At 46.5% G+C, this 24141-nt stretch overlaps 2 protein-coding genes across 4 annotated transcripts; one reads left to right on the top strand and one right to left on the bottom strand.

Moving 5' to 3' along the window:
* Positions 1–3398: 3398 nt before the first annotated feature.
* GALM (galactose mutarotase) lies at positions 3399–21706 on the top strand. Of its 3 annotated transcripts, none has more exons than XM_071740035.1 (8): positions 3399–3712; positions 4190–4344; positions 7725–7931; positions 9321–9402; positions 12575–12716; positions 12807–12981; positions 13361–13471; positions 21531–21706. In XM_071740035.1, the coding sequence occupies exons 1-7, from the start codon at positions 3517–3519 to the stop codon at positions 13436–13438; spliced, it is 1035 nt and encodes a 344-aa protein (XP_071596136.1). In that variant the 5' UTR covers positions 3399–3516; the 3' UTR covers positions 13439–13471; positions 21531–21706. The 3 variants fall into 3 exon arrangements, with proteins under 3 accessions (XP_071596136.1, XP_071596139.1, XP_071596137.1); XM_071740038.1 differs by lacking the exon at positions 21531–21706 and adding an exon at positions 20663–20894; XM_071740036.1 differs by lacking the exon at positions 21531–21706 and adding an exon at positions 17304–17486.
* Positions 17029–23640, bottom strand: SRSF7 (serine and arginine rich splicing factor 7). The gene is made up of 9 exons (XM_071740039.1): positions 23525–23640; positions 23004–23184; positions 22668–22844; positions 21708–21782; positions 21516–21617; positions 21087–21140; positions 18924–18968; positions 18280–18315; positions 17029–17341 (listed from the first exon to the last, which is right to left on the bottom strand). The coding sequence occupies exons 1-9, from the start codon at positions 23550–23552 to the stop codon at positions 17287–17289; spliced, it is 753 nt and encodes a 250-aa protein (XP_071596140.1). The 5' UTR covers positions 23553–23640; the 3' UTR covers positions 17029–17286.
* Positions 23641–24141: the final 501 nt, after the last annotated feature.

Below are 24141 nucleotides of genomic sequence, written 5' to 3'. Positions count from 1 at the left end.
GGTGTAATAACATCTTGATTATTTCTGGGCTCTGCACGCAAAGCTGCACTTCATGGCTCTGAGACAAATAGCTTAGGTTTCCCAAAACAGGACATCTGGCCAAGGAGAACTGTCCAAAAATTCCCCATAGGGCAGATGCAGACATGTCACCCCCCTCAAGAACAGTGAGTGACAATAAGATAACACTCCTGCTCTCTTAAACATGGCAGCTCAGCTGAAAATAGGGTTTATAGGTCTGTGTAACTCAGAACAGAGTTGGATCCTATAAGTAAACATAATACGTCCCTTCACAAACCTGAATTGCCTTTCAAGATCTTTTTCATCAGTTGAGATCTTAAATCTTGCTCTGGGTCCAGCATAAACGGAAAATCACAGCTGAGTTTCAAATAAAGACAAAATTAGGGAAGGAAGTGTGGTGATGTAATTTATTACAGAAGTGGCTTAGGACAAATGGGGAAAAAAAAAAAGGATCTTGTGGTAGCAGTGACTGCACAAAAAAGAGTTTTGGTTGACTGTAGCCTTTTAAGCAAAGGCACTTTATTTTGGATTAGGCAGAAACAACTGAGAAAACGCACAAAATTAAAGTATCCATAAGAAAATAGCACAGGCACATGCCTTGCTTTTGCCTTACAGAATAGTGGCTGTCCCATGGGCACCCGGATTTTCCAAGCTGCTGATCCCAGAAAAATAAATTATCCTCTGTGATCTTTCCCATAACAGGTTTATTTTCTGGCAGTAGTTGACAGTGCATTAAATGGCTCCCTCTCAGAAAAACAAAACAAAACAAAAAAACAAACAAAAATGAAAAAAACCCAAACCAAAACAAAACAACAACAAAAGAAAACAACCAACCAAAGAAAAACCTAAACCAAATCAAGAACAATTTAACAACATCTAACTGTTCTTTTTCACAGTGTGCCTTTTTAGTAACTTTTTGGTGGGGAAAGACAGGACCATTCACTCACAGGCAGACTTCCCAGTTCATCCTTGCCACTAAACAGAAATCGTGTGCTTGGTTTAGAGGAGATGGGGCCAGGCTTCTGGGCAGCACATGACCTGCTTCCATGACTTGCCTCTGCTATACTTGCAGGGTAACTGGCTGTAATAGAGCAGACAATTCCTTTTTCCTCACAGACATTTTGGGGTTTGGGTTGCAAAAGGCTGCTGCAGTACCTTTTTGGTGAGAACAAGGGGAAATAATGGAGAAGAGAGCTGGTGCACTGCCCAGCTACTTGTGCAGACCTGCAAGGCAGAGAAGTGAGACCAAAGTCTTGGAGGTATGCAGCAAGCTTTCCTGATTACTTACTGTATGTGGAAGTGCCCTGCTGCCAATGTCAGGCATGTTCAGGCCCAGTACTGCAGTTTTCTTATGGGAAGAAAGAAAGAAAAATGCAAGGAGCTTGTGTTTGAACCTCACTGGAAGCAAAACTCAGCGAATAAGGCCTGAAACAAGCTCTTGCTTAAAAATGCAAATGACAAAAAAGAAAATCCAGTTTATCATAGAATCATGGAACCATGGAATGGTTTGTGTTGGAAAGGGCCTTGAAGATCATGTAGTTCCAACCTTCCTGCCATGTGCAGAGGCACCTCATACTACATCAAATTGCTCAAAGCCCCATCCAACTTAATCTTGAGCACTTCCAAGGAAGGGGCACCCACAGCTTCCCTGGACAACATGTTCCAGGGTCTCACCACTCTCACAGTGAAGAATTTCTTCCTAATATCTATTCTAAATCTACCCTCTTTCAGCTTAAAATGGTTATCCCTTGCCTACATGCCCTTATAAAATGTCTCTCTCAAGCTTTCTTATAGGCCCACTTCAGGTACTGACGGGTCTGAACAGGATGCACTTGTAGCCTGCTTCTTCCCTTTGTCTACATCCCCCATTCACCAGAGACAGACAAGTAGGACACATGCAGAGGCAAATTGATAGGTAATGAAGCAGAACTTTTGAAATACCTTGGTCAAATTCTGAAGCTGACATTGCTCCACTCCCCTTACTGTTCCAATCAAGATTCAGTCTTGTGCAAACTGGTTTCTTTTCTGGTTTATCTGTCAGCTTTTAAATTGGGTGGGTTGTTCATTAACAGATTTGTCTGTGGTATTGCTTTTGCACCTGCAGTCTTAGATGTCACTGGGGCTTGAGTGATTTTGCATCTTTCAAGGTATGTGAAAAAATGAAACTGAACTTGACTTTTATATCAGAGTTGGATCTGCTTCCAGCTCTGTTGTGAATCAGAGAAATACATCAAAATGGCAGCTCCTGCTGTGTTAAAAAAAACAAACAAACCACACCTTATTGAGAACCTGTCTTTGTGAAACAGATCTGCATTCTATGTCTGGAGAAACACATTAAGAGAGCAGTGTTGCAGGAGCTAAAGTGCTAAGGTGTGAGCTTCTGGGAATGCTTTGCACCTGAAAACCCTTCATGACTTGGTTACAAAGGTGGGTGCCCTCTCTCCCCCCTGCTAGGAGCCTTCCTCACTCCAAACAAAGTTTGTGCTTCTCCCTGGCCCATATTGAGCAGAAGGTGGTGTTGATTGGCAGGAAAATCCACATTCACTTGCAGTGTTGTTTTCAGATAGAGAATGCCAGTTGTGAAGGTGCAGAAGGAAACACACAACATGCAGTTGTGTTACACTGCAAACACAAGGTCATTGTTAACAAAGAAATGCAGGTTTCAAAACCACCTCTGCTCAGCCCCGAATGGGAGGCTTAGTTCCTGTGTTGGCCCAGAATCCATAGTTTGTCTTGCCTAAAAATGATTGTTGTGTTGGAGATTAATATTCAGCAACCACTTGTTGACTGATTGAGGCTTTTTTGGAGGCAGTTTTTGGAATAATTGGCCCTTTGAACAACTTCTGAAAATGAGCCCTCATAAAAATACAATGTATCAAAACTCAGCGAAGCTCTTTTGCCTTGCACTTGAGCCTTGCCAAGAGAATGTTAAAAATGTGCACGCACATTTAAATGTTGCTAGGGTTTCCCCGCAGACTGAAATTGCCTGCAAAGACCCGAGACCGATACCAAGCCAGTATTTCAAAAGACGGTGATTTTTAGCGATGTCAGGGCCATGTGAACACACGACTTTGAGAACAGCATCAGGGAGCCCGAATTTCAGATCCATCAGCAGGTGCTAGACCCGCCGTGCGTCCCTTCGGGGCGTAAACAGCATTTTGTCACGCCAGAACTTCTCAAGGACCCTGAAAACCGCTCCGCCTCCCGAAACCCCGACGGCTGCTTCTGCTGCTTTACAGCCGGCGGGCAGCCGAACTTCCCGGCCCCGCCTGAGGCGACCCAGCAGGACGCTGCCCTCAGGTAGAAGCCCTCGGTACCTCCCCACCCTCTGGCACACGCCCGGACCAGGCGGTGAGGGCCCGAACTCCGCCCAGCATCATGTGAGGGGTTGTGGCTGCTCTCCGGAGCCTGCGGGGCGGCGGGCGCCATTGCTCCCGCATCGGCGTCTTCCCCCGGGGTTCACCGCCGGCGGTGCTGGGAGGCGGCTTTCGGGGAGAGATGACAGAAGTTAAGAGGGAGGTGTTCGGGCGGATGCCCCGGGAGGAAGGAGGAGAAGTGGTGGAAAAGTTCGTCTTAAAGTCGGACAGCGTGAAAGTGGAGATCTTGTCCTTAGGGTGTATAATCGCCGCTCTGGAGACGAAGGGCAGGGATGGGGAGTTTTCAGATGTTGTCCTAGGCTTTGACAGTTTGGAAGGTGGGTCTAAATCCGTTTATTTTATTTAAAAGAAAAATAATAATAATAAAATCAGGCAATTTAACCAGAATTTTCTGATTTATCGTCACACTGCATGATCTGCTTCTGGGGTCACCCCTCCGAATCATAGTCTGAATAAATACAACTCCTTCTGCCTGTCCGGGGCACAGTGGTGGCCAGGGAACGGGGACACCGGTGGCTCCAGGTTGCAGCAGGGTGGCTCTATGTCACACTTTGACTGGCAGTCACAGGCGCCTTTCCTGCAAACCTGCAAAGAATGCAGGATCTCATCAGCTATTTTAACCAAAGATGGGCGCGACTGATGAGCTGTGTGTCCTGGGAAACACCGGGTCTCCAGTCACCTATTTAGTACTGAGGTAAAGCAGAAAGAGCCATGTCTAAACCTGTAAGCACACGTGGAGGTCACCTACCCTGTCCCAATCCTTCTGTTTAACTTTATGCTTTTTTTCTGGCCAGGTTACACAAAGAAGCACCCTTTCTTTGGTGCCGTCGTGGGGCGTGTTGCCAACAGAATTGGGAAGGGGAGGTTCTCCTTGGATGGGAAGGAGTATCAGCTCTTCCTCAACAATGGGCCAAACAGCCTGCACGGAGGAGCCAAGGGATTTGACAAGGTGAAAATCGGGCTGGCGAGTCCAGGATTCCTCTAGCACACAGCCTGTATGGTTGTGGCAAGAGTATATGATGTCTTCATTCCTGACCGTGTAGGGTCTTCTGGTGGTTATCATGTTGGAACAGCTCCCAGAAAGTGCTGTGAGCTCAAGAATGGGGATGAGACCTTGTAAGCTGCTAGGTTGACTTGTCTTTGCACCAGTGGATTAGCAGTGCTTCCTTGCATCATCCTTGGGTGCCATGTAGAAGGTTACTCTGCTTCTGCTGCTTTACTGCAGCCCTGAGGTCTCATAAGCCCCGTTCTGCCAGGGTTGTCTTGGGGCAAGGTGCTGCTCCTGCAGAGCCTGGGTTGGGTTATAGCTGTGAGGACCCAGCCTCATGCATGATGGAGGCTCCCAGGGTGCCACCTGCACTGCCCTGGAGTGGCTGCTGTAGTTGTCCCAGTGCCCAAATAAAGTTTCCTGGGGAACAGTGGTCCCCACACTTCATTTGCACCTGCAGTCCCAAGGCTGTTACCTGTGCAATAGATACTCCCTGAGCACTGGGTACGGAGTTTGCCCAAAGTAACTATCATCACTGCTTTTGACAGCAGTATGTGGAGAGCAAGGTGGTGCTGCAGATTCAGTGCAGTTATTGCATTACCTCTTCTAGTGCCACTTTCATCCCAGTGACAACACACCCTAGGCTCTACCTTCTGGCTCACAGAAGGACTTGACTAGATCAAGCCTGGAAAAATGCTCCATCATTGCTGTGTCCCCTCCCCAGTAACTTCCCCAGATAAAATAACCCTTCCCTGTCCCCAGGGCACTCAACCCCTTCTGCAGCGGTAGTGGATGAAGGGTTGGACTTGATGATCTCTGAGGTCCCTTCCAACCCAGCCAATTCTATGATTCTATGATTCTGTCTTCTCCCAAGAGATGCTGCAGAATTCCAGATGCCATCCATGCAGTCCTAGTAGTAAAAGCAGCAGAGCAGTCTCCTCTCTTCAGAGCCTTGCTGATAGAAGTCTCTGCTTTCCTGAAGCCTTGGGCTTTGTTGGATCAATTGCATTTTTAACCAGCTGATCCACTGTTTCCAGAGGAACTAATGTGAAAGTGCTGGTGCAGCTGCTTTCCTGGGTTAATCTTTTCTTTCACTGAAGGAACATCCAGGCTCACTGGGCAAAAGTCAAAGTGTATGGAAAAAAAATCACTTCTGGGTGGTGCAGTGTGAACTGGCATCAGATTAGGATCACACGCTCCTCAGCAGTCTTAGGAAAAAGGGACTGCTGGTGTAACTTGGCTGTTGTACCCCCAAAGAGGACAATTTGGCTTGAAGCTTCTTTATACATACACCCTGACCCCCTGTGAGCTTGAGCTGAAAACATGCACTCTTTTGCACCTGGGTTTTCCAGGCTATCTTCTGCAGACAGGGCCCGTGGTCTCGTCTGCTGCTTCTTGCTGAACTTGGTGGAAACAAGGCAGCAACCCGTCCCAGATAGGGCTTTGTGTCCTGCAGCCCACAGGGTAAGCTCAGGCATCTGCACAAGATCCTCTCTGGCCAGGTAATGGTCAGTGTGGCTGACCTGTGGTCAGCCTTAACAAAAACAAGATGTGCTGTCTCTCTGCTGTGACTGTCTTGGCCATCTAGTTGGGGGTTTTCCTGATCTTGCAGATGCTGCTGCTCTCAGTGTGTGGTCTGATGACAAAGAGGCTCGCAGCCATGCTTACATGGTGGCAGTATCTGACTGTGCCTCTGGGGAACTTCACAGAGTAGCTCTCTTAACTTTAAAAATAGTGGTATCCGTATGGTTACTGGCCCTTAATAGCTTTTCTTTGAAGAACTTCAATAGAAACTCGTATATAAAACCACAGTGTCCCACAGCAGTGGGAGCTGCAGTCAAACTATGTTCAATGCAGGAGGACCTGCTCTGTCATCTGCTTATCACATTTTCAACCTCAGTTCCCATGTTTGATGAAAATACTGGCTTTTGACAAGTGCCCTGAGTTTGTGATCTCTGCACAGGGTATGAAAAGGGTCATCCCAAAAGCTTTATCTGGCCCCTGCCCCTAGATCTGTCATTTTTGGTCAGGTAGTAACTCCTCCTTTGGTAAATACAAAGCTCCAGGGACTGGACACCTCACCTCTTGTTGCACATTCATCCTTCAAGGGGATAGGGGTACATGCTTAGCATCAGGTCCATGACAGATTAGTTGAGTGCACGCTCAGCAAGTTTACTAATGACATCAAGCTGTGCAGTGTGGCTGACATGCTGGAGGGAAAGGAGGCCATCAGAGAGACCTTCACAGGCTTGAGAGGTGGGCCCGTGCCAACTTCAGAAAGTTCAACAAGGCCAAGTGCAAGGTCCTGCACTGGGGTCAGGAAAATCCAAAGCACAAATACAGGCTGGGCAGAGAATGGACTGAGAACAGCCATGAGGACAGTGATGTGCATTTGCAGCCCAAAATGCCAACCTTCTCCTGGGCTGAACGAAAAGAAGCATGGCCAGCAGGTCAAGGGAGGCCAGAGCCTGCCAGGGGTACCATGTCCAATTCTGGAGCCCCCAGGACAAAGAGGACATAGATCTCTTGGAATAAGAGATCCTTCCAGCCTTCCAGTACCTGAAGGGGGCTGTGGAGGGACTTTTCATGAGGACATGCAGCAATGGGACAAGGGATAATGGTTTAAATGTGGAAAGAGGGTCGATTTAGGTTAGACATCGGAAAGAAATTCTTTGGTTCCAGGCAGAGTCTCTGGCAGGGGTAAGAAACAGAGAGGTCCCAGTTCTCTCTGTCAGCACTGATGTGGATGTATCTGGCAATACATCTGGTGCTATTTAATCCAACCCCATCCACTAAGCAGGAGTTGCCAGTGTGTGTTTACCTTGTCCTAGAAGCCAGCCCTGAGTAAGCTGGGGGATGGCCAGCTGGTTGTTGAGGTGATGTTGCACACCAGGAGATCCATGGGAGAGGGAAATAAGTCCAGCTGGGGTAAAAATCGAATGTATGGACTCTGAGACATCTAGTAACATGAGCTGGGATGGACCCCATCAGAGCAAACTGCCTCATTTATTTGGCTACTCATTGGAAAACTGCTGCTGGTCATGGTTGATCAAGAGCAGGCTGGTGCATGTGTTTTCTCCCACTTCTCATTTCTTTTTTCAAGAAGAGGATATTGGTTTTTCCTCCTTCATAGGGAGAAGATTGTTTGTGTTTTGTTGGGATTTTTTTTGGTTGTTTATTTTTTCCTAAGGAATAAGAGCAGGAGAGGTGATTGAAAAAACCTTTCCTTCAGTGCATCATTCGTTGAGTACCTTTTGTCCCTGGGTTCAGCGCAACCTGGGGCAGGAGAGAAGGGCACCGTGTTTCCCATGACTTTCTTACAAACAGAACACATCTTGCAGGTTCTGTGGAGCCCTGAGGTTCTTCCAAATGGTGTCTGTTTCTTCCGGCTCAGCCCTGATGGTGAGGAAGGCTACCCCGGTGACCTGAAAGTCTGGGTGACCTACACGCTCAGTGGTGGGGAGCTGGCCATCAACTATCGAGCACAGACCAATAAGACAACACCCATCAACCTGACAAACCATGCATACTTCAACCTTGCAGGGCAGGTAAATGTGGGGAGGTGAACCCTGTGGAGAGATACTGTGCAGGGGGAAAAACCCTGGGGGCCCATGGGATGATCCATGAGCTTCCCATGGGATCAAGTGGGACCAGGATGCCGGTTGGGGGACATAATGTGCTTGTGGGGATGCAGCAGTGGGGTTGCCTCTTGTGCACCATGGGCTGCTGTGAGCTGGGACAGGACTGAATAACATAGACCTCAAATGAAGATGCATTATATCAGCACGTTGTGGACAAAGACAATCCCACCATGAGTATTACCTCTCCTTTTGTGTGTAACTGGGGAGCTGCAGTCTCTCCTGATCCCTTGGGAAGATTACAGAGGAGGTGCAAACCTGGCAAACTGTGATGGGCTGGCATTTCTTAGCTGTCCTCTGTTAGTGCTTCAGAGACAACCCTCGTGTGGACAGTGCAGCTGGTGGTAGTGCCAGACAGAGCCAGCACAGAGCTGAAATACTCAGGTCAGAATCATGAAAAGGGGATGTGAGGTGGCCAAGACTGCAGAGCAGGGTAGTAGTAGGGTGCAGAGGGCTCCCACACACTAGTCCAGGGTCCTGCCAACTAGATGGACACTGGATTGCAGCTGCATTTTAGTCTGTTTATATGTGATCTTAGAGGAAAACATCTAGGAACTAAAATGCGTCTTGGCAGAGCAATAGGATGGGACAGTGCAGTCACACTTGGACATGAGACTAAAACCCATACAAGTATTAGGGAGAGACATCTCAGCCTCTCTGTGCAGATCTGCTCAGGCAACTGCCCTGGTAATGACTGTGCAGTCCTTAGTTTACCCTCTGTCCGTCCTCCCAGCAGCACAGTAATATCAACACCCATACCATGCAACTCAGGCGTGTTTCCAGAGAAACAGGAGACCTTTGGGCATGAAACTGTTGCTCAGATTAGACAGAGACATGCAGGCTCAGCTTTGATCCTGCTCCCCTCCCAGCCCAGCTGGTTCCCTGCCAACATCCCTGAGGCTGGTGGAGAGAAAGAGGAACACAAACCCCTGTGCTTCAGGAGATGAGCCCGGAGGGTGGGTTGCATTTCCCCACTATGCTTGCTTCCTTCCTCTTTTGCCACCACCATGAGCTCAGCAACCAGCATGTTTTGGCTTGTTGACTTGCAGGGTGGTAGATGCTTGGTGAGATGTAAGTTCAGACTGGTAGTCTCAGAAGGATTTACAGCTCCCAGGTCCCATGTGGGTTTTTGCCTGTGTTGGTACCTTTGTCCTGTGCCCAGGGTCAAGGTGGGATGGTGGCCAGGAGGTCTCCCAGGCACTACCAGACCAGCTTGTAGCACCACTGGGGGCAGTCATTTCCTGGGTGTTCTTTTGGCTGCTCAAATGAGTGATTCCAGTGTTTCCTGTCCTCCTACAGGGCTCACGGGATATCTATGACCATGAGATTTCTATTGAAGCAGATTCCTACCTGCCTGTGGACGACACCCAGATCCCTACTGGTAGGTGCTGCGACACATGGTGAAGAGGGTTTTACACCATGGTGCAGATGGTGAAGAGGGTTTTACAGATGAGTGTTCATGGGGACTGGGGAACAGCACTGCCTGGCAAGGGCAGAGGACCCAGGGGACTCCAGGCACAGCGGGGCCCTCATCCCTGGGCACAGGCCATCAGAAACTGAGATGAATTGCCAGAGCCACGTGTTGGTAGCAGGGTCCAACACCAGGCCCAGAAATGGAGAGGAGTTGGACTAGTGTCTGTCTGGGAGACGGGAGCAGCAGGAGAGGGCGCCAGAGGCAAGTGGCGAGCGTGGCTTCATCATGGGTCCAAGGGGAGACACTACCTAAGGCAGAGGACCAAAACATGTCCCTCCAGAGCTGTTTGGCCAGCATTTCCCTGCAGGCCGATCCATTGTTCCTAGCACTGTTCAGTTTTCTCATATTTCTCTACTGGGATTTTCCATGTGATTTCAAGGTCTTATTTCCACAGATTTTATTTCCCTAAACCCATGCTCAAAGTCCACAGAAAGCAAGATAACACATTTCTTAAGCCTTGATAATACGCAGGAGATGCAAGCAGCATGCTGTAGGCACAGGGCTGCTGTCAATAAATGTGTTGGCACACCAGGACGTGGTCAGGCTCACTGATCTGGAGGGCAGCTCACAGGCCCAGTGCTCTAGAGCTGCTGGGATCTGTGGTGGCTCAGGTGCCCAGCATCATCCTTTGCTGCAAGAGCTGAGCCACCAGTCCCCTTATCTGAATGGGAGAGCTGGTGCTGTTGGTTGGAACATTAGAGACACAAATCCTATCTTTCCTTACTTTCTTGTCTTTAATGTGCTGTGTGGCAAGAAGTAGAAAAAAAGAGGAAAGCCAGTTTAGGAAAACAGAATGTTGTGCATGCTGAGCAGGTTAGTAAAACAAAAGTGTTATTGGTGCTGTCTTCAGCCTCAAGGCAGAGCAGCAAACTGGCAGCTTCTTGCACTGGGTCTTGATTGAAGGGGTAAAAAGGAGAAAACAAGGCTTTCTAGTTTTCTGTTTGTTTTGGGTCTTCTGTTTGTTTTTTTTTCCTCACAACTTCCACTCTGTTCCTCCCCATAAATGAGCCAGCCACTATGTTAAATTATCTGAACTAGCTGGGCTGGGAAACACATTCTCTGTACCTGCAAGAGGGTCAGCACCAAACACAAGCAGTTGAAGACAGTCCTGTTGTTAACAAGGGGGCATGCACCTTGCTTTGAGGGGCTTGACCCCAACCTGTGCTGCTCCAACACCCACTTTTTCTTAGTGTAAGTGCCTGTGCTGTTACAGTAATAGCTGATCTAAGTGCAAAATTAAACTGATAGTAAGTTTTATTGATTTGAATGAAAGAAGAATGAAAAAGCATTAAAATGAAAATGAAAAGCATTTTTAAAAATCTGCATTTGGCCTAATTTTTAAAAAATCTAAAATATGTTAAAATAATCAAAAAAGCAGACTTTTAGATTTTCTCATAAATGATGACTGATAAATGATAATCAGGCTAATTTCATCCAGTCAGATTGGTTTAGAGGGATGGAGGCTGTTGAAGTGCAGATGCAGAGCTGTGGCTGGCAAGGGTGGTGGGACTGTGCCAGTGATGTGCTGTGCCAGAGATCTCCAGAGGACAGAGTAGTGACAGGACCACTAAGCAGCTGATCTGGGGCATGAATGCTGGGAAAGCTGTGTTTCTGAGTGCAGGTAGCATCAACAGAAGATAAACTGGCTGTGGGTGGGATGTGTGCCCGAGGACTGCATGAGCACACAGGGTGGTTCCTAGTAAGCATAGGCTTACCAAGCTCTGCTGGAAGTGGCAGGGCTTGTTTTCCTCATGCTCTTGCACCTGACTTCAGAAGGGAGAGGAAGAGAGGATTTAAAAAGCAAAAAGAAAGAAAACTTTTTAGCTCTAGTATATGCTAAAACTAGAATTACATCTGTGTATATGAACCAAGCCCACTGTCTGTGCATTCATGGTCTTTTGTCTCAAGGAGTTTCCCAGCCCAGGCAGCTTTTGCTCAGCTTGATGTGTCCTGCCTGAGCTCAAACTGGGGAAGAGCTTGAGGCCATGGCAAACCTACTGCCCTGCTTCTCCCCACTGCTTTCACCATGGAGCTGTTTCACATCTTAATTGTCACCAGCTTGCTGCCCCTGCTTTTTGCAGTTCCTTGTTGGTGTTTTGGGTAAATGTAGCCTTTGAAGCTAATAAAACTGTGTACAGTCTTAGCCCTGGAGTTAAGGTAATATTTGGGCAACTGTTAAAGACAGAGCCCTTGCATGCAATGATGGCAGCTGTATATTATGTAAGAGCCTATAGCACTTGTTGTTTGTTGTTTGGTTTTGTTTTTCCCAAGGTGTTTTTTCTGCCACACAGCTGAATTCAGTAAAAGTGCTCCTTTAAGATAGGATCAGAAGCCACAGAAATGCCCTGTTTGACAGGTGGAGGCTGTTGTTTCTTAATGTTTGCAGAGCAGAATTGGTACAGAGCTGCAGCCACGCTGGCTGTGTGACTGCAGACAGCAGAGCAGATCGCACAGACCAGCAGCTGCTCACCCTTGGAAACCTCTTCCTTTAGAGAGGGGTAGAAGAATGTCACTTAAGAAAAAACAATCCACTCCCCTGCCCTTCCTCTCTAACCTCCCCCATGCAAAACCCTGTGCCTTTGCGTTAGGATGGCTGTGTTTTGTACTGTGTTTTGTACGTATTAGGGTTGATCTCACTGCAGGAGTTTTATCACAGGATTTTGTGTCCCCACATCAGGCCTTAAAAAAAGAACTTGAGAGAAAATGCTTGTTTTATGGTCTTATTCCCTTTTTTTCCCCAAGACAATGCTGAGCCAGGAGGGGTATGGTCCCCATATACAGCTCATAATCACCATCCTGGCAAGAAGGCCACCTTTGTGGCTATCTCATGGGTGTTTGTTCAGAGATCTGGGAGGAGGCTGGTTCTGCTGGGAAAAAAGGTACTGATGTCCCAGCCTGAGTCACAGTGGCCACGAGGCAAGCTTGCTTGAAGTAGAGTACTGCAGCAAGGATCACAAAACATCTTAAACCCCTCAGCTTACCACAGCAAGGGATCTCAACCCTGCACAAGGGCCTGTGCCATGGGTGTTGCCTGCTGGCATGTTGGTCAGTGGGTGTTGCTGCTGTTCTCCTTGCCCAGGGGAGGTGGCTGCTGTGCAGGGCACCAGCTTTGATCTCCGGCAGCCTGTGGAACTGGGAAAGCACTTGAAGAAGTTTTGCCTGGGTGGCTTTGACCACAACTTCTGCCTGCATCAGACTCGAGTTCGACGCCTTGTGGCCAGGTAGGCTGGGACTCTGGCAGGTGTTCCCCATCCCTGAAGCCATAGGGTGCCCACTCAGCCCCTTGCCATGCTCCATTTGTGTCTCCCCAGGGCTCGACACCCACCCACTGGCAGGACCATGGAGGTTCACACTACACAGCCTGGCATGCAGTTTTACACTGGGAACAACCTGGATGGCTCTCTGAAGGGCAAAGGTGCTGTTGTGTACCCCAAGCACTCAGCTTTCTGCCTGGAAACCCAGAATTGGCCTGATGCCATCAACAAGGTGAACTGTCCCCCCCCACCTCTGGGAGCTGCTCAGGTGGTTCCATGTCTCTGGGAATTAAATTTATGAATGGAGTCTGCTTGGTGAATAGATGCTTTGTAGACACCAGAGCAGAGGTAGGCATAGGTCACAGGCTTTACCATCTTCTCCCTCTGGGGTCTGAATTTAACCAGGGCCAGGTCAGTGGGCTGACTTGCCCACTCAGCCAGCTTGCAAGTAAGGAGTGTTTAACAAAACACTGCCACTGGAAAGGCCTGGAGGGAGCCGTGGGACACCACCCCAGCAAGGCAGAAGGGATGCAGCCATGCATGCCCTCCTGACACTTGCTTGTCCTGCCCGGTGTGCTCATGATCACGGACATGCTGCTATCTCTCCCCAGCCCCACTTCCCCGACTCCCTGCTCCGCCCAGGTGAGGAATACAACCACACCACGTGGCTCGTGTTCAGCGCTGCTTGACGAAAGGAGATGCTAACTACTACCACCAAGAAGGTAAGTGCCTCTAGCAGGTTATCCAGAAATGCCATCAAGTGCAGAACAGTGCTTCCCAACTATCCTAGGTGATGCATCCCATCTGGGAACTTTTCTCCCTCATGGTTTTCTTCTGTGGCTTCTGCTGGCTTTAACACCAATTGCCACCTCTGCCGCTATCTGGTTTGTGCAAAGCTCTCACCCTCTGCCCAGCCTCGCCCTGAGCATTAGGTTTTGTTTTGCACTACAAAAGTTCTGAAAACACTGTTAGGGCCATGGAGCCTGTGTGGAGGCTGATAAAGGCTGTTCTTTACAACATCAGCTGTTCCCAGCATCTGAGATGCACTGGCTGCTGTTGTTCCTACCACTGACCTGCCCCGTGGCTCAGTGTCAGCTCATCAAAGGGCACCCTGCCCTTCCTATGCTGGGCAACAGGGCAGCTCTCATGGCGAGAGCTGCTGGGTCTGACAGCAGCGTTAGGATGGCACGGGTACAGCGTGGTCACACATTCAGAATGGCTTTGCAGAGGATGGGTTTGCTGGGATTATCCCAGCTGGACACCCTGGCTCCTCTGGTTTAACTTGCACTTCAAAGCCAGCAGTGAGAGGCACACATGTGCCTTCACAAGAGCATCTTTTATGCTATGTCTTGGCTGCTGAAGTGTGTGCATCCATCCATGTTCCTGAATATACAGCTGCAGGAGGAAACCCATCATCTAAGTATTGTGTTTCCATGTAAAATACCTATCATCCCCCAAACCCTGTAAAATGTGGCCTGTTTGGTGAAAACCTTTCTCAGGTTTCACAAGAGCTTGGCACAAGCCCTGGGGGATGTCAGATCATATTAGGGAGCTGGCATCCCTCCTCCCAGACACACAGGGATAGGAGTCCTCGGGCCAGGCATCACATGCCATACACTGTAGGCACTGCAACCTGGCTCCCACCTCCTGCCCTGCTGCTGCTGAAGGAGGCACACAAGCCCAGCTCCTGCTGGAGCCCTCAGCTCTCCCACGTGCTTCATCGGCTGCAGTGCTGTGGGAATCACAGAATGTCAGGGGTTGGAAGTGACTTCTGAAGATCTTTGAGTCCAACCCTCCTGCCAGAGCAGGACCAAAACTAGGGCAGGTCACTCAGAAATGCATGCAGATGGGTCTTGAAAGTCTCCAGAGGAGACTCCAGAACCTCTCTGGGGAGCCTGTTCCAGGGCTCTGTAACCCTTAGAAATTCTTCCTCATGTTGAGGTGGAACTTCTGTGCTCTATCTTGAATCCATTGCCCTTGTCCTATCACAGGGCACAAGTGAGAAGTGGTTGTCTCTTCCTTCTTGATGCCCAGCCCTCATACATTTATACCCATTAATTAGATCCCCTCTCAGTCTTCTCCTCTCCAGACTAAAAAGCCCTGGGTCTCTAAGCCTTTTTTCACAAGGCAGGTGTTCCAGTCCCTTTATCATCCTCATAGCCCTCTGTTATACTCTCAAGTAAATCCCTGTCCCCCCTGAACAGGGAATCTAGAACTGGATGTACTACTCTACGTGAGGTCTCACTAGGGCAGAGTAGAGGGGGAGGAGAATCTCCCTTGATCAGCTGGACACACTCTTCTCAATATACCACAGGATACCATTGGCCTTCTTGGCCACAAGGGCACATTGCTGTCCCATGGATAACTTGACGTCCACCAGGACTCCAAGGTCCTTCTCCATGGGGTTGCTCTCTAGCAGATTGCCTCCTAACCTGTACTGATACATTTTGTTATTCCTTCCATCTTGCTGAGTGGTTGCACAGAATGATCTTGCCCCCAGTGGCAGTGCCTGGCCATTGGTCTCACAAATGTGGCAGACCCACCACAGTCAGTTCTGCCACTTTGACCCCCAAAATGAGCATCCTGCTACTCTCCCGTGATGCTCAGCCTGGGTTCAGAGGAACCCCAGTCTCTGACAGAAACCCGGGCTCCTCTGCTCCATCTTCCACATTGTCTGTGGGTACTGAAAGACAGGTACCAGCACAGCTGTCGTGTAGTCTGCAGGTTTATTGTGGAGTAGGTTTGCCTAAGAGTACAGAAAAGAAAAAGCTGATCAAATTCCAGAGCAGCAGTGTACATGTGCCTCTCACTAGGTACGCTGTACACCGGGCAGACAATGCACAATCAATAAATACTTCAAACACAAGTCAAAGGTTTCGGGCATTCCAGCTAAATCACAGCAGGGGAACATGTGTGTCGCCCCCCCTGCTCTCCCAGTGCTGCAATGGTAAAATTGAATGGATGTTGCCAGAATATTGATCATTGCTCCTGGCAGATGAAACACTGATCCTCATCGCTGGGCACCATGGGAGCGTGCAGGCAGACACCAAGCACCATAGCTGTTAGGACTAATCAACAGGACCAGACAATGCTGCAGCGCCATAGTACGTTGAGTGTGGACTCGTACACTGAAAAAGCTCCATCAAGTCATTGGTAACAGGAAACCTGTATTTTGAAACTCATGAGTGAGCCAAGGTGTGACTGAATTTCTTTTTTTTTTTTTTTTTTTTTTCATTTAAGATGCTCTACTGTGGTTTAGACATTAAAAGCAAACTGTCATGACAGGTATCACAAGAAGGCCAGAGAGGCCTCACTTTCCATTTCACTGCTTGTTAACTGCAGAAACTGCTGGATAAAATGTTTTTTCTCCCTCCACCTATCAGTCTGTCTGTTCACCATCTAACATTGTTTCCAGTCTTTTGCTGTGATCTGTGTCAATGAAGTGCCTTATCATGCAATTCTTTACTACATAATCAGGACAAACACAGAGCTCGAGGTACTTATACACAAATAATTAATCCTGCAGGTGCGTATTTACTGTAAGAAATTACCTTAATTCAACCAAATTGTCTCCAGGATCTGGGTTGCTTAAAAACCATACCAGTTTCTGTGAAGCAAATTAAAATGCCTCAGGTCAGCTGTGAGAATCTTTCACTTTTAAGAGGAAAGTTTGAGTGAGCTGCTGAAAGACTAGTAACAGCTTTCTTTTGCTTCTCAAACACATTTTCCTAAGGTTCATCAGAAAGTAGGTCAGAAGCCCATATGTCTTCCCTCACAAAAAGGGAAACATGCCTTGAGACATTAAGAGATTTTCTTTATATTAATAGCCTAAAGAACTTTAAAAATGCAACAGGGGAAAGTAGGAATGGTCAAGTTATTAATGATTTTTGTTACATTAGAGGTTTCTGCAGATGTTATTTGCTTAAAATATGTCAGTGTTTTGAATAAAATTTCATCCTAAATTTCTGGGCATCTGGTATAACAAGTAGTCAAGCACCAGAGAGCAAGCTTTATGGAATAATTAGATTAAAGAAAAATTAATTCCTGCTAAGGATCATAAATAAAAGGGGCATATGCAAATTTTTAGCCATCTGCAGACAGAGATAGATTTCAAAGAAAGCAAAAACTGATCCTTTCACCAAAGACTATTCAAAAATAAATGTGAAAAATTACTAGTTTGAGAAGACACTGATTATTAGTTATTTTTCATCCATGTTACATGGCACACAGCTAAAATTACCCAAATGTTAACAGAAGCAGCAGGGTTACTACAGGGAAGTTTTAGTTAAAAATACACATTTTATTTCAATGTGCCAATAAAAAATTCCCACATTTCGTATCACAGGAAGTTAATTCGTACAATAAAAAGAGACCTGTGCTAGTCTATTGGCGTGACTAACTCAGAAGACCCAGATCATGCCAAATTTTAGTTGATATACTCTCCTATCTACATTCTTACATTTACAAAGACACCACAAAATCCCTTATAATAATGTAAGCAAAATAACTTTCTTCCTAAAAGATTAACTTCATAACTTTAATCCATTCTTTCAGGACTTGCACTTCTTTGAGGGCTTCCTGATGGTGAACGACTGAAAGGGAAAGAATCCATAGTTAACATTTTGTAATATTTTTGGATTCACAGATACAGGAAAAAAGCAACAGGAGGATACCTAGACTACTCTGGCACCTTTAAGCACCATTTTTTAATAAAATAACCCATCACTACTGACAAAATTAGTGGGCTGATGATTCAGAGACAATACATCGTGATTGTGAGGTTAAGACTAAATGCAACCACATTTATAAATGAAGCAAACTTAAGTGCAGAAGTTCTAAAAGTATGTGAAAAAAACAAAAAGAAACCACAAAGCATGAAAGATCAAAGACATCCAAGGGACACATCCTGGCAAGTCTACAGTTATTCTTACTAGGATATATTCACCTCCCTGCAAATTCTAAACACCAAAGTTGTAACAATTAACTGCTACAGAATTCAAAATAGGGGGAAAAATGCTGCTGATTCTGTCACTATACATAGATGCATAAAGAGACAGATAATTTTTTACGAACGTATGGGGAAAAAAATAATTGAGTGAACAGTAGCAAATACAAGAAGTTCAATCTTCCATTCCTTACTCTTATCCTAAGTTATTTCCCTCTGTCTCCCCCAATATCAATGCAGCTGTTAATGAGACTCAAAGCCGATTCCCACATTTATTCTGTGCCTTAAGCTTGCCAGGACAAAATCTCTGTGCAATAAAACTGTTAATGAAGTGAAATCAATGCAGGAGCAGACAAACGCAAGATGTAATACTGCTCTATAACCATTATACCAAGGATTTATTATTACCATGTATGTATTACCATATATAAAGCCACAATGACATTATTTCTCTTGAAGAGACCTTGGTAAAACACTTTTCCAGTATTTTCCTACAAACAGCAGTAAAACTCCTCGGCAGGGATCACTGCAGATACTAAAATGCCATATATAGAGTCTACATTATTATCTGGGAAATCAACATACCTTCTCTTTGGAGATGGTGATCGGGACTTTGACCGACTGTGAAAACAAGAGTATCATCAGTGCAGCTCAAAAGTCAAATGGAGCTCTTATATTCAAAAAATAAGCATCTTAGATGGCAATGGGATTATTATGGGAATCTAACTGAAGCTCTTTAAACAGCAAAAATTTTGAATCAACATTTACTCTGAAAAGGATCCAGTCAGTGAAGACATTTAGCATGGAGATTAATTTTTAGCAACTGTCTTCACTACAGAAAAAAGGAAAACAAGGGGTAATACTGAGGTGAGGCTTTGAGGAAAGAAACATCATCATAGATTTCCTGCTGTTTCATAAATAGCATTAAATAAACTCAAGTCCTTTATGTGATGGGTAGAAAAAATTTACAGAACTGAGCATAAAGACACAAAAAACAATGAGTACTACATTGGAAACTCCAAAATTGCTAATTAAAACAAAGAGATGTGTAAGGATCATATTTGAAGTAGCTTCAGAGAAAAATTTTATAATCACATTCACATCACAAACAGATTACCTGGATACCTATGTTTGAGGGGCATTTTTCTTAAGGACCAAGCTCTTGTTAATAGTGCAAGCCCAATAATGAATTCTAGATACTACTGCAGCCTTTATCTCTGTATGCTTACCTCTTAGCCAGAGAGCCAGATTTTGATCTGCCATGAGACCTAGATCTACAAGAAAAAACACCCATCAGGGAAGCTGGTAGCATGCCTATTTCCCCATTTGAGAAACCAAGACTCACATTAAATGTATAAAAATTGTCACACTGAAAAGAAAAAATCCTGCATGTTTCTAGGGCCTTTCCTGTGAGATTTCAGAAGCTTTTTGAATGGATGCTGCACATATTGTTCTATACTATGGTCCCTGGGTGATGACTGCTGTTTGCTAATGCAGGTGGCAGGAATGCATGAACAACCCAAATCCTGACCAATGTTCTCACAAGGTAATAGAAAGCCATGATCTAAGCTCCCAAGTTTTATTAGGCTTGAGTGCCATCTACCACTATTGTTGAAACTGGCTGTAAGCAGCATACTCCTACAAACACCTTCTCCTCAGTGCAATTCATCTTATGTATGCACTCTCTCAAGATCCATTTTTAAATCTGTCTCAACTCTTGTGGAAAGACTGTAAAAACTTTTAGTCTTTGAGATAACTCTGCTGCACCATAAGAACGCTATTATTGCCTAAAAGAATAGCTGAAATTCTTATGTTCCCAGAAGCAGTGTCCTACTGCCTACATTCAAGGCTTTCCACAACTTCCAGATGTATGCTTTGATGCTCTCAAACCAGCAGACATGATGTAACACTTAGTCTTCCTTATGAAACAAGAGCCTGTCACTGCATTCTATGCATTCCATTGATTCTTTTGTACAGAAACCATCTTTTGGTTGTCTTACGGAATTTTAACAGCAACTTCATTAGAGTTAAGCACCAATATTTGGCCACTTCTCTGCACTTGTGCGTCACTAATTTCCTCTGCCTTGGTCACTTTATCTCTACTTAAAAAAAAGGATGATTGTAGTGTCTGGATGACACTACAGAGTCTAGAAATTTCAACTACAGCATCCTTTACACTGCAGAAACCCATTCTGGTACTAAAAAAAGCAAAACAATGGAGATGAAATATATTTTTCTCTTTGAGAGCCTGTTGACCATAGCCATTCTCTGCTCCTGACAGGATGAGCCATGATTAAGTCATGCTGGAACAACCAGTATTGAGATTCAACATATTTTAGCAACTGGTAGAGAAAGTATTCTTGAGCAGTGAGAAATATTACTGCCTCAGGGAATTTCCCTTCTTTTTTACAAGCTTCTAGACTGTGTGTGCAAGTTTCTGCTCTTAACTAAGCTATCTTCTGGTCTTCACATCTCCATTCCCTAAAAACTCTTGTAATTCCTCCCTGTTCCATTCTTATAGTGCCACTACTACCACCATTCAACACTATATCTCAGCTGCAGCTTCTTCCATTTTGTGTGTGTCTGTGTGTGTGTTTCTTCATGGTTGACTATTAAGCTATTTGTTTCAAAAGACTTGTAAAAGAACAGCGGGGCCAGGAAAGGGCTGAAGCAAAACCAGTAGCACCTCCCTCAGAACAGAGCTTTAATTTACTCTTGTTCTCCTCTGAGAACATCTCATCAACCAACATCAGCCATGCTGCCTGGATGAGGATGCACAAAGCACAAGTTCCATTCACTTGTTATTAAAAGTGAAAGATTAAGCTGCAACTTAGAAAGAATTACATCCCTTGTGCCTTTAAAATTTGACCGTCACTCTTATGGTACATTTGTTGGTACAAAATAATTCTGACAAGTTTTTATATAAAATTTAATTCAGCTCTTCCAGACTGATACTTGTTTTCAACAGAGCTGGAAGGAGCTGTAACACAGCACCAGGAAGCCCTTCATGACTTGCTTGTCTATATGCATTATTGCTTTTTAAAACACTACTGGATGGGCATCGGGATTTCTCCGACAAGTAAAGGGAAGAATCCACAATCTCACATACACTACACAAAGAAGAAAACTCTTCAGATTAACTTTATTTGCTATGTTAGCTGTTACAATCAATCTAATAAAAATAATACTTGTGATGACAATCACTGGATATCAGTGATAAGTACAACAATAAAAAGAGAAAGAATCTTCTACACTGCTTTTTAAAACTATAGGTCCTTAAAGTCAGTGGAGAGAAAACACAGCTTTTGAAAATCTTAACAGCTGTCAGTAAGGCTAAAGAGAGTTTTAAGCAGCTTATTACTAAGAATCTTCAGTCATGGATTAGATCTTACCTGCTTCGGGGCCATGTAACAGATCTGGATCTAGATCTGGATCTTGATCTAGACCTAAAATAAAAAATTAAGACAAATTAATGTAAAATCAAGGAGGTCAAATCAACCAGAATGATGACAATTACAGCACTATTTTGACTAATGCTTACATGTTGAAAAGCAAACCTACATCACCATTAAATGTTTTAGGTATCAAAATTCATAGTGGGATATGCAACTGTGTGAGATCTCAAAACTAACTCTAATACTATGCCTATATATTCAATTAGGATTACCAAAAACCTTTATAGCATGTTGAAGTCTGATCTCTACACATCAACACATTTTAAAGTCTGCTAACCAATACCTTTTTGAGTCCCTTCACTAAAATGAAGACCAACATGAAACAACAGCAAAGCACAGAACTCATTAAAAATTACTACTAATTACCTTGATCTCTTCAAGGAACCCGATCGAGACCGGCGCGGAGACACAGACCTAGACCTACGAGGAGACACGGACCGGGACCTACGATAGGAAGCTGACCTGGACCTGAAAAAAAGTAAATTAAAAGAGTTGTAAAATTACAGCTTTTTCTATGCAAAAGAAACAAATAGAAATAAAAGACAAACTTTAACGTACCTCCTACCACGACTCCGACTGCGTGACCGAGAGTACCTCCTCCCTCGGGACCTTGAACGAGATCTAGACCGGGACCTGGTTTTAGGTTAGAGAAAACAAATATTAGGAAACAGCTGCAGCAAACAGTGTACGTGAGGCCCTGCTGAAGTCAAAACTCATTTCAGAAAACTAAAGAACTAGAATCTGTCAGTTGGAAAAATCTCTGGGCCTACTTGTCTTGAGCATTTTACTACCTAGAAAAATGTTAAAAGCTGAATTACATTGCAGAATTACATTAGAATAGAAAACACTTGTAATGCGTATTTAAAATAAACCTTGCAAGTTTGCAGGTCGACCCTCTTTGGCCCAAGGTCTAGCAGATCTAGACGATCTAGAAGTATCTATAGCCGATCGCTGCATCTAGGTGTTCTCTTCAATCTAACGACGATCAAACTGACAGCCCAATGAGCCAGGGTGAGGCTTGATTGACGCAAGAAGATTTTTCTAGGTGGGAATGTGGTCAATCTGGTGTTCCTCTTTCTAAACCGGAGGGGGGCCCCAATTGAAAGCCAAATTTACTGTTACGGCGATCACCGTCTCAAATTTTCTGCCCTTAAAGAATAAGGTGAAGCTACGTGTAGATGGCTCGAGGGGATCTGGCCTCTTATGCTGATCACCTCAAGGTCTAGGAGGATCTTAAGTGTCGGATTTGCAAGGCGCCTCAGCATGAAATCTTAAGGCTCGTGACATTCTGAATCAAGGCGACTGACTCAAACGAAGAAACCTGAAAGGTTTTGACCAGGTTGATTATTAAGATATTAACATTTGATAGAAATAGCAACAAATTGTAATATATACCTATACATTTATTCTAGCTTTAAAAGTTTAAAGAAAACTGGCGTAACATTCTGTTCTTTGCTAACAAGAGCTACACAAAAGTGAACTGGTGAAGCAACACAGCCACTCTGGCCCCACACGTACCTGCTCCTTCTTCGGCGACTATAGCGGTGACAATCATAAGCATAGTGGCCTTTCTCACCACACTCATAGCATCTGTCATTAGGGTCAAAGGGGCGTCGCGCAGGAGGCCTGTCGTAACGGGAGCGGCGGGGCATCCCTGTTGAAACTTCCACTCTGACCCTGGAGCCACATATCACCCTGCAACAAGTGCATGATGGCTTTAAGTTAATCGTTACTGAAGTCAGGAAATCGTTACAGAAGAACTACAAAGAAGGAGAACCAGAGAGAAATCCCTAATACCCTGTCTCGTCTTAAAACCGGCTGAAACTTCCACAAATATTAGAAACAGATACGTACTTCCCATCAAGTCCACGGACAGCATCTTCAGCATCCCTCGGGTCTTCGAATTCCACAAAAGCAAACCCCGGCGGGTTCCTGGCGATCCACACGGTTCTCAGGGGCCCGTAGTAGCTAAAGGCTCTCTCCAGCTCGCCTTTGCCCGCGCCCGTGCCCAGGTTCCCCACGTACACCTTGGTCTCTGCCGGGACCGAAACCAATGTCAGCGCCGAAGCAAAAGCGGGCCGAAGCGCCGAGCAGAGGCAGCGCGCCCATCCCTGCCCCCCGGGGCACCGCCATCTTGTTCGAGCGAACCGCTCCCGCCTTCACCACGAGCGGCGGCATGCGCGGGCGCACCCCCTCCCCCACGGCCGCTGACGCAAAATGGCGGCGGCGACGAAACGGCAGCAACGGCGGCCTCGCCTTCTTTCCTCCCCTCCGGCTGTCCGCTCCGCTCCCCGCGGCAATCGCCCCTTCCCTAGACCTCCCTCACTCTCCCCTCCGCGCAGCCGCCCGCCCCTCGCAACGCCCCGGGAACTCACCGCCTCCATAGCGGCCGTAACGCGACATCCTAACGGCTCCGCTCAACCGCCTCTCCGCGCGCACGCGCCGCTGCCCGCGCCTGCCCTCTGCCCTCCCCTTCTTCCTCCTCCTCCTCCTCCTCCTCCCCCAGGCGCCGCGGGGCTGCGGCGGGAGGCGGGGCGCATGCGCGCGGGGCGCTGGCGCGCGCCGCGGGCCAGAGCGGGCGGCCGGACCCGCGTTGCCATGGCGACGGTGGGGCGCGGCCGATGGCGTCCGAGGGGGAGTGAGAGTCGGGGGTGGAGGTTGCGGGGGGGGGGGCAGGTGGGAAGCGGCAGGCGGGAAGCGGCAGGCCCCGAGATGCGGGCGATGTTGGGTGGGATCACCGCACCCACCGCGGCCTCGGGGGTGGCTCAGTAACTGCCGGGCTGCTGGGGAGAGCTTCCGGCAGCGGTGGGGCTGAATCGGACCGTGGCGGGAAGCCGCCTCTGGGGGGAAGGGCAGCAGTGCGTGAGGAGCAGCGTTTCCCCGGGGAAGTGGTGCAGCAGCAGCAGAAGAGCTGTTGGCTCCAGAAAGGCGGTGTTTTTTATCTTGAATTGCGTGTTTTCGACTTGATCTGCCCCCAAGAGCTTCTGCTAGT

Source organism: Heliangelus exortis, chromosome 3 (assembly GCF_036169615.1).
Source record: "Heliangelus exortis chromosome 3, bHelExo1.hap1, whole genome shotgun sequence".
Taxonomy (NCBI): Eukaryota; Metazoa; Chordata; class Aves; order Apodiformes; family Trochilidae; genus Heliangelus; species Heliangelus exortis.
This window is presented reverse-complemented; position numbering and strand designations above follow the sequence as displayed.